Genomic DNA, 14,442 nt, shown 5'->3' on the forward strand with positions numbered 1-14,442 from the left:
TGTGGAAAAACCAAGGCGCAAAATAACTGCCCATGAACTGACAAAAGTCAAGCGTGCAGCTGCCAAGATGCCACTTGCCACCAGTTTGGCCATATTTCAGAGCTGCAACATCACTGGAGTGCCCAAAAGCACAAGGTGTGCAATACTCAGAGACATGGCCAAGGTAAGAAAGGCTGAAAGACGACCACCACTGAACAAGACACACAAGCTGAAACATCAAGACTGGGCCAAGAAATATCTCAAGACTGTTTTTTCTAAGGTTTTATGGACTGATGAAATGAGAGTGAGTCTTGATGGGCCAGATGGATGGGCCCGTGGCTGGATTGGTAAAGGGCAGAGAGCTCCAGTCCGACTCAGACGCCAGCAAGGTGGAGGTGGAGTACTGGTTTGGGCTGGTATCATCAAAGATGAGCTTGTGGGGCCTTTTCGGGTTGAGGATGGAGTCAAGCTCAACTCCCAGTCCTACTGCCAGTTTCTGGAAGACACCTTCTTCAAGCAGTGGTACAGGAAGAAGTCTGCATCCTTCAAGAAAAACATGATTTTCATGCAGGACAATGCTCCATCACACGCGTCCAAGTACTCCACAGCGTGGCTGGCAAGAAAGGGTATAAAAGAAGAAAAACTAATGACATGGCCTCCTTGTTCACCTGATCTGAACCCCATTGAGAACCTGTGGTCCATCATCAAATGTGAGATTTACAAGGAGGGAAAACGGTACACCTCTCTGAACAGTGTCTGGGAGGCTGTGGTTGCTGCTGCACGCAATGTTGATGGTGAACAGATCAAAACACTGACAGAATCCATGGATGGCAGGCTTTTGAGTGTCCTTGCAAAGAAAGGTGGCTATATTGGTCGCTGATTTGTTTTTGTTTTGTTTTTGAATGTCAGAAATGTATATTTGTGAATGTGGAGATGTTATATTGGTTTCACTGGTAAAAATAAATAATTGAAATGGGTATATATTTGTTTTTTGTTAAGTTGCCTAATAATTATGCACAGTAATAGTCACCTGCACACACAGATATCCCCCTAAAATAGCTAAAACTAAAAACAAACTAAAAACTACTTCCAAAAACATTCAGCTTTGCTATTAATGAGTTTTTTGGGTTCATTGAGAACATGGTTGTTGTTCAATAATAAAATTATTCCTCAAAAATACAACTTGCCTAATAATTCTGCACTCCCTGTACAGACATGATACAATTCTATCAATAGTTTCTGAGTTATAGCTTTTTATAAACAATTCCATCAAGCGTGTGTTTGTCATTGTTACATTTCTCATCTTCGTGTCAGCATAGTGCCTTAACTGCAAATATCAATAGAAGTCTTGTTTTTCTAATGAAAATGTCTTTCTAAGCGTGTCAAAGCTGAACAATTTTCCATCTTTCATTATACTACACAGGGCTGTTATGCCCTTACCTGTCCAGTCCTTGAATCTAGAATCCAATTCATTAGGCTTGAACTCTGAGTCGTAAGCACACCATTTAAGAACTGTAATATTGGTCTCGAGTTTATGTTCCTTTATAATAGTCAAAGGAGCTTGCAAATAGTTTATTATACTTTTTTACTTTACTATTATACTTTATAATAGTTTTCCATGTTTTAAGGGTCCTTTTCACCCACAGGTTATCAATGTTTTTTATATAGGTTTGTAGATTATTGTCAGCTAGAGTTGCCTGAATAGGAATAGACAGCATTTGTTCCTCAATGGTTTTCCATTGGGCAGTGTATGATGGGTTACACCAAGTTAAAGGTTAAAGGCTTTTCAAGTTGTGTTACAACTGTTAGTGTAGCTGCTGTTCTTTTAATGCTGGCTGCTTTTTATTTTTTGTTGTTGTTCTGTAGCCGAGAGACGCACAAGATTGCTGTGTTCTACATTGGAGAAGGCCAAGAAGACAAGTGCTCTATTTTGTCTAACAGCGCAGGAAGCCAGGACTATGAAGACTTTGTATCTGGACTGGGATGGGAGGTGCAAACCACGACTTTAAATCAAATCTTTGCATTCATATTTGCACAAAGTTGTACAGCCGCACTCAGAAAAGAGTAACTTTTGCTTGTACGTTTCAGGTGGACCTAGCCACGCACTGTGGCTTTATGGGCGGACTCCAGAGGAATGGCAGCACAGGTCTAACGGCTCCTTATTATGCTACCTCCACTGTGGAAGTCATTTTCCACGTCTCAACGCGTATGCCATCTGATTCTGATGACTGCCTCACCAAAAAGGTAAAAAAAAATCCCCATCAGCTGTTTTTTTTTTTTTTTTTTTTTTTTTTTGGTTTTTTTAAAGCTCGTATTGACTATTCGCACATCTGGATTGTCTGTATTGAATTACTTGCACACCTTAAGTTCTAAGTGCATTGGAAAAAGAAGAATGTACTGCAGTGAAATGGCTACACAGCCATGCCTGCCCAGAGCAGTATGTTGTTGCAGCCTTCAGCTCTGTGTTAAGCTGTGATCAGGAGGTGTGACTCCAGAGTGTGGGCATTGATTAGTGACCCTGGCCAGGAAGGCCTGAGGAGTAGAGAATCGCAGGCGCGTGAGTGAAGAGAGGGCATGTGCTGCTGTGGTAATGACTATGATTCTGCTAGCCCCTGCCCCCATCCCTGTGTGCTGTGACCAGGGCCTGGATTCAGCCATTAGCTCTCCCTGCTAGGGCAGGCGCCGGCCGGATGCCGGCAGGATCCTTTTATCCAATTCCTGCTGCCGCCACAGGAGCGATCGATTTGGTTCTGCAGTGGGATTCTGAGCTGTAGTGCAGCAGTAGCAGTTAGCAGAAAGAAATGAGCCGCAAGGCCCCTGCCCGTGCTGCCAATCTTCTCATACAGCACCCTGCTGAGGAGGGAAATTCATCAGGCTCTCCTCATATCCAGCCACACTCCAGCCCTCAACAGACATCCCCCTCTCCATTTCACAAATAATCGCCTACTCATTCCAAACCCATCCTGGAACTGTGTTTAGTGGCCACGGAAATTAGTCTGAGGAAAGATTTTGTCTTGGTTTGTCCAGAGTGTGGCGCTGGAGGGGTGGCCGTGCCCAAAGCAGAGTGTGCTGCCACTCCGCTCTCATTCAGTTCCGCCGAGAACTTCTGTAATTGCTCGTGCTCACCTCGCACAGATCGCCACACCAGCTACAGGTCCAAGAGAAATTTGCAGGCTGGGCCGATGTTTCAGAAAACGATGGGAAGGTAAAGACAATAGAAAGTGGTATGAAAAAATTGGAATGAGAAACAGGCTTTGTCTGTGTCTAAGTACGATGTTACTCTGTCAATTTAAACATAACACTTTTAGTCCAGCAGTCACCCACTTTACTTGCTGTAATCATAGAGGCATACTGTAGGGGAGAGACGGATGGGGTAGCTCTCGCTGAGTAGATTGCCTGTTTGAAGCTGATGGAAGGGGGGAAAAAAGCTAAACCTAAAACAAAAGAGGGAAAACCATGAATTCCTCAATCCAATTGTGGGTTTTAAGGCACTGCAGGCTGTAGCAGCAGCAGCAGCTGGCTTCAGTAATGCATTTATAGAAATGACCTGCAGGGTTGGGGTCAGGCCATGTAGACGATGTGGATGTGTGTGAAAGCGAGGGAGATGGACGGGTGCCTTAGCCGTCCCAGTTACCCTCGGGCGCTACGTCTTAACTAGGTTGCTGCAGGTTGTTTTCATTAGGATGCTCTTGTCTTCTGGATCCTTTGGGTGGCAGTTTCCATGTATGTGAACCCCACTGGTTGGGTGGAAGGTCAAGGTGGGCTAATTGGACAAGAGCCTTTTGACTTGAATCACATTTTATTAAAGAAGTCTCAAACATTTGGATGTGATTAACAAGGGGATAAATGGGTTGGTGCAGAAGATGATTGACTAGAGCATAAGCATCCTCATTAAACTTGTCATTCAGCTAATCCAAATGCTACTATCTTAACCCAAATTAACATCCCACTGCTGATTGTCTGCAGCAAATGCATATTCAACATTTTCTCTGAAATTGTCCCAGTGACTGACCTGGCTGGTACCTGCTGATCCTTGGACAGACAGACTGAACTGGCGAGCTCCAGTAATCAGCATGCCGTGGATTTGTTTAAGATTAGCGTATTACCATAATTAAGGGCTTATAATAGAATGTGCTAATTGCATTTTTGGTGGCGAGGGCATGTTTCTTAATGGCTCATTAGGCCAACAGTACATTGGCAGATGTTTTCTTCTGAGTAGAGACTCACTTTTCAGTGTCTATGATACTCTGGAAAATGGAAGGACTGCTTGGTTCGACATCACTGGACCACCAGCTAATAAATGATCTACACTTGTCAGAGAATGTAATGTTGCTACTCCCATCTATTTTACTTTGAAAAGGGGAAAGCTGTTTACCTTTTTTCTTCTTTTTTAAACTAGCATCAGTCAATTTCCTGTCATTTAAGCAAATCTTCTTGTCCTGCCCAGTTTCATTTGTGGTTGTGAACAGAGTGGAAATGGGAAGCAATTTAACCTCTGATGGGGTAGGTTAATTGGATTTGAATTATTTGGTTTTAAAATGCTCAATTTTGTCCATTTTATGTTTGCTATTTGAATTTGTAATGAAAAAGCTATAATAGGAGACTAAACCAGAGCCAGGCTACGATTTAGACCATTGTTTTCAAACAAAGTTTGCGATCACCTGCTCCAGAAACAGTTGCTCCCAAGATGCACTAGAAAATAATATTGTCAGTCATCCTCTTCTAAAAAGATTTCTAACCTCAGTCCGCTCCTCGGTCTCCTGGAGGCAGTGTGGGTTTTAAGTGCAGAGCGGATAAAACCCAGTTAGAAGCCCTAATCCATCCAAATTTGTGTTCCTGTCATCGTCCCCAAAGCAGTGAAAATTACATTCGCTCACTAAGCTGTTGATTAGACTAATTTTGTTTGTTTGGCAGCTGCGTCACCTGGGAAACGATGAGGTGCACATAGTGTGGTCCGAGCACACCAGGGACTACCGGCGCGGCATCATCCCAACTGACTTTGGAGATGTGCTGATAGTCATCTACCCAATGAAGAAACACATGTATTTCATCCAGATCATGAAGAAACCACAGGTAATGGCTGTGCCGAGTGGAATATTTAGGTTATAGACCACTGCAGATGTTTTAGCTCTTTAGGTGTAAGGATCATTTACGGGAGGTTTTACTTTTTAAGCTTGCAGGTTTACTGTCATGTTTTAAGGGCACCTAAACAAAGTGATAACAGGTAACAGGTTAATTCTACCTGTTACCTGCTGTAACAAGTCAGCATACAGCATGGCACTGCATTAATTTCCTGTCTGTTCTAGGGCTGCCACGATTAGTCGACTAGTCACGATTACGTCGACTATCAAAATCGTCGACGACTGATTTAATAGTCGACGCTTCGTTTGAAGCTTTGTAAGATCACAAAAGATGCAGGAATAAGTAGTAGGATTTAAGAGTGTAATAACGGACTGAAACAGAAGATGGCAGCACTGCATGTACAAGGATGCCAGCTGCCGTTAAACCCCGAAGAAGAAGAAGTAGCTCTGTCCCAGAATTCATAGCGCAGCCCAGCTCAGTTTCCAACAATGGCGGCAGCTAGTTAGTTTTAATATTACTCTTATTATTCTTTCTGGGTCACAAAATAAACGTTTACCATATTTACAGGCGAGAATGTAGCTGTGTAAACCTCAAATATCTGCTCAGTTTATCAAGACACCACATATTTTCAAAAGCGCTCCGACGTTTCCGGAGACGTCTGTTACCCACTAGCTCGATAGCGAGCCGGGGACAAGGCTCACTAGAGCCCGTGAGAACACCGGACTCCCGGCAAATCGTTTTCAAACCCACCACCGTCTTTCGCTACTCAGGTTAAACATGATATATAAGTCACTTAGATAACTTAAAAATGTTGTTTGGCTTTTTTTAGTATTTTATTTATTCCTGGGTAAATCGGTTTGGCTGAGATTAAAGTTATAGTTTTTACACAGCTGAATAAACATCAAGCAGACAACTGATTATCAGAAGTGTGAGATGCTCGAGAATATACTCCAGTGTCCTGTTATATTTTAGATAGCAAGGAGTTTATTAAACTTCACCGAAACAATCTGCAAACTTCATTAAAATTTAATAAAGTATCATCTTTTCTTTATTTTTAGTTAGCACATACCTTAAACACTTAAAGCTGTAAGCTAATGATAGTTATATAAGAGCAGATGCTGCTGGTGCAATAAGCTGTTTTACGTCCAATGGATGATGATCTGATTAGTCGACTAATCGCAAAAATAATCTGTGACTAGTCGACTATCAAAATAGTCGTTTGTAGCAGCCCTACTGTGTTCATTAGATAATGCAGACCCTCGTCCTTCTGTTGTGTTCAGACTTTGCTCTGAATTTCATACCTCCTTTCCCTTGTTGTGGTTTCTGTCTGAAGGCTCTCAGGTCTCTCCTCCAGCGATGCATTATTACCCACACTGTGGGTATGTGCTTTCAGAGATGGTTACTGGCCTTTGTTGGCTTGCTTTCATCTTGGTTACTCCATAGTGCTGCACTCGATGTGTGGCCTCCTAGAGGACCGTGAAATTACTTTGTCCAGGATGACTGGATTCAGATGTTCAGATATATCCACACATTATAAAAATGCATAGTGCAAAATTCTTAAAGCAGTATTTTTCTTTTATTTCCAGTAAGTTATCTTAAGAGAGATAATTGGGAAATGGATCGTGTAAAATGATGTTGTAGAAACACGTTATGTTCTTATTCTTCCATTGTTTTTTTATAACAGTCATAGAAGGAGGGGAAATTCATTCAGACTGTATTTGTTTCATTCATCGTTTTCCAGTGTGAATGATCATAGTGCCAATTTATTGCCGTCTCTGTTTGCATCATAGTCATTGCTCTAATGGAGTTCTGGTTTTGTCCGTGTAAACAGAAAACTAGCGAGGCCATCCTTGTCACTGAAAGCTCCACGTTTTGACTTTGTTAAATGTCAAAATTCAACGCAGCAGTTCACTTGATGCAAAACTTTATTCACCGCTGAGAGCACATTAGTTATCAAAAATAAATTTAAACCGTTTTCCTGGAACTCTCAATTGCTGTTAAGAAAACCCACAAAACTGCTTTTATCATTCATGAGTCATACACTAGTCGACTTCCATCCATATGTTTTCCTCAGTGCTACTCCAGGCCCACTCATGTTCATGGAGGGCCTATTCCAGATAACCTCTGAAAACACTAACCCTTTGTGCAGGAAGCTTTTATTTCAGTTTTTCTGTCGGGGAGCTGCACAAAAAGGAATTGGGATGAAGCTGAAAAACTACAGTTGTTAAAGATCATAATTTAAAAAAAGAAGCCTTTATCATTGGGTGAAGGTCAGAAGAAGAGCTGCCGCTGCCGTGCCGAGCCCAATCGTGATCAAATAAACATTTTTATCGGAGAGTTCCTCTAAATTAAAAAACATGTAAAACCATCTACTCAGATGTCTGATACTGGAGTATTTATAGTATAACTTCAGGTTTCCATCACACGATTTAGCTAATTATTCTGTATCACTGGTGTTATACATTATTTTGTTGTTTAATTTGGCTGGTCGAGTGCCAAGTTGAGGACAGCAGGGCCTTTGGAAAGACTTTGACGTTCACGTCAACTTCCAGGTCAGTGACTATTGAGCTTCAGTGATTAAGGGCCCCCTTCCAATATGCATGAACAGACGCGTACACACACACACACGCTATTCTTGAAATTCATTCTGCCCCTTTGTATTAAATAGCTCAATATGAGGGCATTGTATAGTATTGATTGTCATTTTAATTTCATTTACCTAACATTGATTCGCATAAGATATGTGTGGTTGTCATGCAGAGTTAGGCAAAATCCAATTTCAACTTGAACCCTTCCCCTAAACAGATGGAGGAGGGTTTTTTTGTTTTGTTTTTAAACAAAAAAATGTGTCTCTTAAGTACTTGCACATGCAAAATCAGGATCTGCACTAAAATTTGAGTTTTATTATCAACTTGTCTAATTTCTTTGTTTCTTTCTTGACTTCCTCAGGTTCCCTTCTTTGGCCCTCTGTTTAATGGCGCTATCGTCACTGGAATGCTGCTGCCAAGTTTAGTGCGGGCTACCTGTATCAATGCCAGCAGAGCTGTCAAGTCCCGGCTGACTCTCTACCAGAGCTTGTATCCTTTTTTCCCTCAAGGCTTCTGCTTTATTTCCTCTCTCACACAGGTACAGCTCCTCAGATGAGTGCGACACTTTTAAAAGATGAGGCAGTGGTTACTCAGAGAGCTCAGACTGCTAAGTTTATTAGCAACGATTTTGAAATATTTCAATTAGATGTAAATAAAACATCACTGAGATTAAATTTCCAACATGACAAGCCACCACATTGGAGTGAATTCACTGGAACATGTGGTGTGCTTTCCATGTTAGCCAAAGTACACAGCTGAGTGCAGACACTGATCTTTATGAGCTACCTGATTTACATACAACTATTAGGCCGAGGCTGTTTCACAGCCTGGAGCAACACGGGAGGTTGCGGGGCTGTTTTGGGTAAGAGAACAGATAATGTGTCATCATCTATCACTACTGTTTTATGGCGCACGAGAAGAACCAAAATAAAAGCCCCATCAACAAATGTATACAAGTGCATACACTCACACTCTCACACACTGCTCTCATCCCTACACCCATCCATCCAACTGTGTGCCGTTAAGAGCCTGACTCCAGCTGTAGTTGTCAGTTGGTTTAAAGAGAGTGTAATTACCAGTGGAGATGAATTAGCATGTGAATACCAGCAGCACAGAGTCGAGGGAGGGGTGGGAGGGTGAGATGGGGGGGGGGGGCAGAGTTGGGATGGCCCCTGGAGGGGGAAACCTGATCTCCCTTAACGTCCCGCTCCTACTCGGACAGCGTGTGCGCCACCGCCTCACCAGAACCACACTGCCCCTCTGGCAGTTGCTATAGAAACCTCTCCCAAGGAGGTTTTATTTGGATTGAGGATGTATGCATAATTTCAAAACTTGTTTTCAGACTCTGTGTGGATGACTATTACTCACAAAGGGCTTTTGGTCTGTCATCGTGCTGCACCGCTCACAGTGTAGGGTGTGTGCAAGTATGTGTGTGTCTGTATGCATTTCACAGTGCATCACATAGCTTGGCCCCCCCACCCCAATATCGGGCCTTGTCTGAGAGTCCCCGGGGGTATCCTGAGTGACAGATGTCTGTTACCCGACGCCAAGTGAATTAGCCCAGTGTGATTCTCAGTGCCAGAGGGGGCCGTCCACAGGCCTGCCTGGCTCTGGAAGCCTGAGGGACTCGGGAAGCCGAAGGGTTTTTTGTTTTTTGTGTTGTTTTTTTTTAAAGGGGGGTGGTGCTGCTGCAGTAAGGGGGCCGTACTGGGACACTAAAGCCTCACCTGGCATTCCTTAGCACAGAATCAGTTCAGCACAAAGGCATGATCTATGAGAGGAGATAAGCGCTGCCTCTGGAGTTCTGGCACCGATCGGCTGCCAGGCCTCGCACACTCCACCAGAGGAGATGAATGAAAGTGCCAGGCGGAGCGCACGGCCAAAATGAGTATCTGCATGTCTGCCTAGCCAGAGAGCTCGTGAGCACAGAGGCAAAACTTTAAGCTAATGAATGTTTGGTGCTGTATGAAAAGTGATAACTTGAGATTTGATATTTTAAGAGAACGTCAGCGTGCACTGGTGCAACGTCCCGCAGTGGTTCTGATCGTAAAAGAAACAGTGCGTTGGTAGCCAGGTGGAGTTACTCTTTCAGATGCTTTGATTTCAACATTGCTTTTACTGTTACGCCACTCCAGCCTTTTGCATTTTTCCCTCTCCGGTCGTTTCAGTTCTTCCATCTTCTCAGGATATTGCAGCCCTTTATCTTTCACAGGTTGGAACAATGACCTGAAACTCTTTTTTTGATGAAAATCCTCATCCTTAGTTTACCCCTTCACAATGCCTTTACAATTCACAGCCTGCTCTCTGCCTGTGAGGCCACTCTCCAAGGTAATTAGTTGAATATTTCTTCAAAGAGAAGCTATATAACCCCTGTGTGTCCAGATAAAAGGCTAGTATGGCTCTGCAGCCCCCTCTCTCGCTCCGTCACAGGGATCTAGAGGACTCCAGCAGTCTGCTGCAACGCTCACAGAATCTCTCGAGCTAATAGGATTTGATATTGAAAAATGACCACCAGCAACATTTTCTGAAAATACACACAGATGGGCTACAGGAGTGTTTTTCAAAAGGATACTACCTCTTGGCAGCTTTCTGTCTTTCTCATGTGGCTTTGCTCTCTCGTCCTTTTTCTGCCCACATGATTTTGTCAAATCTGTGCAGTTGCATATGCCTTCTCGTGTCACGTACAGCCATCGGTGTCATTTGCGATTTGTGTCATTTTCTTCTGCCAGGACACAACCTTGGCCTCATAGGCAACATATCACAAGACTCTCACAGACAACTCATAATGTATCATTTATTATTTATATGGCTGATAGGAAATGCAGCTGGTCTGGCTTTGTGTTCTAAGTGTATTGTTGGCCATTCGCGGCTGCATTTTGAATACTTGAGACCACAAAATCTTCAATCAAAAACAACTTTGAATTAAATGTAACCACATTTGTTTTTACAGATCTCTGAAACATGGATGTTAATCGGGCCCTCCCTTGCAAATGTAAGAAGCTTAAAACCAAAAACAGCTATTAGTTTGTTAGTGACACGTGGACCAAACCTGCCACTGCACTGCCTCGCTGTCTGCTGCCATTTACTGTATGAGAAAGATCCTTCATACTGTCAGTATAGAATAATGTCGTCATCCAGAAGGTGGGATTCATTTCACTCTTCAACAAGCACTTGAGTTTGATGTGCCGTCCATCACTCTTTGTGATGGGGGTATTGTTAAAGGTGAAGTGTGTGTGTGTCTGTGTGTGTGTCTGTGTGTGGGGTGATGGCAAGTTACTAATAGGTGAGACGATGCAAAACTGACCTTGATTCAGAGGCATAGCCTTCCTACTGGACAGAATCAATAGCTTTTGCACACTGCCCTTAGTCCCCATCCTTTGCTCTGACACACAAGTAAACACACACACAGATCCATCTCCAGGCAGCGATCAATAACCATAATCTGTTTCTGCCCATCGCCAGTCATGCGAGCCAGGCTTTTAGGTTGTGTGTGTGTGTGTGTGTGTGTGTGTGTGTGTGTGTGTGTGTGTGTGTGTGTGTGTGTGTGTGTACGCAGCAGCAGAAAGAGGAGAGGAAGGCTTGATCCTTTCAGTGGAACCCAAAAAGCTGCTTAACTCTGTCATGTTCCCTCACAGGCTTATGTGAGCATATCTGCAGTCCCCCAGCTCCACTGCTGGAAACAAGATGTACATCTTTGCAACGGATGTATGCTGAAAACACAATGGATATGATATTCTGCATGCACTGCTTTTGTGTGCCGTTTCTGCATCCCCACACGCCGTCATAATTAGTACAGTCGCCGCATTGACCGTGACACGTTCTCACACCCCTTCGGAGCAAGTTATTGTTCCGGTCTCATCGCGTCTTTGTCTCGCGACAGCATGTTCTTTTGTATACTGTAAGATTCTTCACCTAGCGGAGATGAAAGTGCGCCTGTATGCATGATAGGGTGTCATGAATAGGATCTGCCATGTTAGTGTTGTCTCCCATGAATTATTTAGCATCGTTGATAGGTCTAATTTGCCAGCTGTTGTGCCATAACTGTTGGCAGACTCATGGATAATACTCAGCAGTCTATATCACTATGGAGCACAGTGCTTGACTGGGCACAGTGAGACGCCAAGCTAGTCATTATAAGCTGGATTCATGTAATGGTCTGAGCTGATGTGAGTATAGCCAACTTCCTGTTCACTGGAAGCGGGACTGACCAACTAAAAGTAATTTGTAATCTGCAGTAACTTTTGCAGCGGGAGTTGGACAGCTTGACTTGTTGCATGATTTATGATAAGTGATTGTCAGCATATTGTTATTACTGGATGCAAACCGTTTAGTCGGAGGCGGTTGGCCGCTGTTGGATGAGTAGGTAGCTGGAGTTGGGTGAGGAGCGAGGGGCTAGTTTGGACTTAAAGTGTCCCTGCTTGGAGTTGGCAGGGCTAAGTTTGGGCGGAGGCTGGCATTGGCTTTGATAGGGTGGTTGAGAGTTTACACATTATTTCAGGGGGCTGCAAAGAGAGGAGGGGGCTCTCCCCAACTGAATGTTTTAACCTAATCCCATTATCAGTGTAGCGCACTGCCTCCCATCTCTTCCCCCTTCTTATCCCTGCTCCCTCCCACTCCTCTCTCCAGCTGACCAGCTGTTCCTGCCGGGACTCACGACAATGTCCGATGTGTTCAGATCACTGAGTACCCCCCTCCTAATAAACACGCACACACACATGAACAGAGCGCAGTCCATGCACGACCAAAGCAATTGCCAAGCCCATTGCTGGAGCCGAGAAGGCCTAGAGGAGGAGGAGGGTGTTGGTTGGGGAAGAAGGGGTGTAGCTTTGGGGGTTTGGAGGGGGCAAGCACAGGCCTGTCAAACAGAGAGCCCTGACTCAGGAGGCAGCCCAGCTCGGATGGCATATGGCGTCTAGCTTCATACAACATGCAAAAGTATTCTCTCTCTTCACCCCCTCTCATCTACTCCCCCTCCCCATCTCCCTCTCCCTGCTGCTAATGCAGAATGACTCATAGCATTACTCATTTTTTTCCTGCCGCCCCCCCCCCACACACACACACACACACACATTAGTTCCTCCTCCTCTTGCCACCCAGCCTGTAACAAAAGGCGTACACTGTGCGGCACCCACACCCTGAAAGCCCTGGGGGCCTAGCACAGCCTACACTCTGGGGTCTGAGCTTCATGGGGGCCGCCCCCTTTTAAACACAGGTAGAGCAGGCATGGAACCAGACAGCCAACTGCAGGGCCCCAGAGCCCCGCCTGTCAGAGCGTACACACACTGCTGGTGTCAGAAGCGCCTGTTGGTGTATATCAGTTTGTGTTTGTATATACAGCCAGCTTTGCACTCTTGTGCTTCGGGGCTTTAAAATCATCATGCTTGGTGTCCTGCATTTGTTCATCTTTGTCTCTCCCTGCAACCTTTGTGACGTCTTGCTGGTCTCACTGATATTTTTCCACATTTTGATTGATATTTAATTACCATGTATAAAAGTCTATTTCTTATTAGGACCTTTTCAGTTGCTTTGATTTATTTTTTGCGCAGTGTTTATAAAATAAAAAGCCATGGTGTTTTCAGGTATCAGTGGTGGAAAGCTGCGTAGCCTAGTGTAACCCAAAGAATGTCATGCTCTGTGTATTTTTAAACTTGAACCCCCACCCTCATGCCCTCCTCCCCCCTCCGTCTGTTATGCGTTCGTGTCTGACATCTGTCTGTTTGTTAGCGGCAAAGTGAGAGCCGGTTTTGTGCGGGATCACCTTCCCTGTCTCTTCTCCAACTCAGCGTTGTGGAATGGGTTAGGAATGCCAAAAAGACCATTACAGTTGTGTGAAGGATTCTGTGTACTTTTTGGCAGCTCTTTGGACTAAATTAGTATTATTTTCTGGTCAATAGATTTGAATTCCAGTACAAGGGATTTTTCCTTGTGTGCCACATTCTGAATGTCAGATGGTAAAAATGCAAGAAAAACTCTGTATTTGAAATGATTTGACTATTAGATAGCTGGAAAATGATTTGAAGTCTATTTCTTTGTCTTCATTTTAAAATATCTTTCTACTGCTGTGTGCTTCTAGAGAAAAGCCTCCCAGTTCTCCTAATGTGCTTAATGGCACAAATTCCCACAGATTGAACCATCAAAGAGGATAACATGGTCCTCCTCCCTCTTATTATAGTTTGCATATGCTTGATCATGTAGGACTAAAGTCCTCATCTCAAATAGGCTACTATATGTAAGGGAATGGCCCCCCGAGCCAAAAAGAAGCGCAAATATTCTCACAAAATATCACGCATAGAAACATTGATGCAATCACCGTCTCACTAATAACGCGCAGGATGCGTAGTCAGGATGCCGTGACCCCGGTCGCATGATTGGACCTATTATGGGCTGCACTGAGACATGTTCATTGTGATTGATGTGTGGCGCTGCTAGCTCGGGTGTAAAAACCTGTGTCTGCTTTATGTGATTAGCATCCAGCTAGCCACTCCATCTGTTACCCCTAGCCCTGTTTAATTAATGAACTTTCTTTTTCCACCCCACAGCCAGGCAGTGCAACACTAAAGCAAAAGCTGTTAGTCCTCTCAGGTTATCCAAATGGATGCGTGTTCTTGCTCCCCCTCCCCTCAACCCACCCCCACTCAACCCACCCACCCACTCTCAATGGGTACGTTCTCATTGATTAGTTATGTTTTGTTCCCCCCCCCCTCTTTTGTTTCAGGGTTCTTGAAGGGAGGGTTAATGAGCTTTCCTGGCAAGCTTTAGTGCTTGGAATCTGGGGATAAATGGGAATAATTTT

At 44.0% G+C, this 14,442-nt stretch overlaps 1 protein-coding gene across 6 annotated transcripts in view; it reads left to right on the top strand.

Moving 5' to 3' along the window:
- ralgapa2 (Ral GTPase activating protein catalytic subunit alpha 2) overlaps window positions 1-14,442 on the top strand; it is a 106,556-nt gene that overhangs the window by 71,777 nt on the left and 20,337 nt on the right. For all 6 annotated transcript variants that reach the window (XM_084914973.1, XM_084914970.1, XM_084914971.1 and 3 more), the window contains 4 exons: window positions 1,846-1,969; window positions 2,068-2,223; window positions 4,894-5,052; window positions 8,011-8,138. In XM_084914973.1, the coding sequence (XP_084771099.1) occupies window positions 1,846-1,969; window positions 2,068-2,223; window positions 4,894-5,052; window positions 8,011-8,138 (567 nt within the window). The remainder of the gene's footprint in view (window positions 1-1,845; window positions 1,970-2,067; window positions 2,224-4,893; window positions 5,053-8,010; window positions 8,139-14,442) is intronic.

This window comes from Perissodus microlepis, chromosome 19 (genome assembly GCF_051167445.1).
Source record: "Perissodus microlepis isolate ML-2025 ecotype Zambia chromosome 19, ASM5116744v1, whole genome shotgun sequence".
Taxonomy (NCBI): Eukaryota; Metazoa; Chordata; class Actinopteri; order Cichliformes; family Cichlidae; genus Perissodus; species Perissodus microlepis.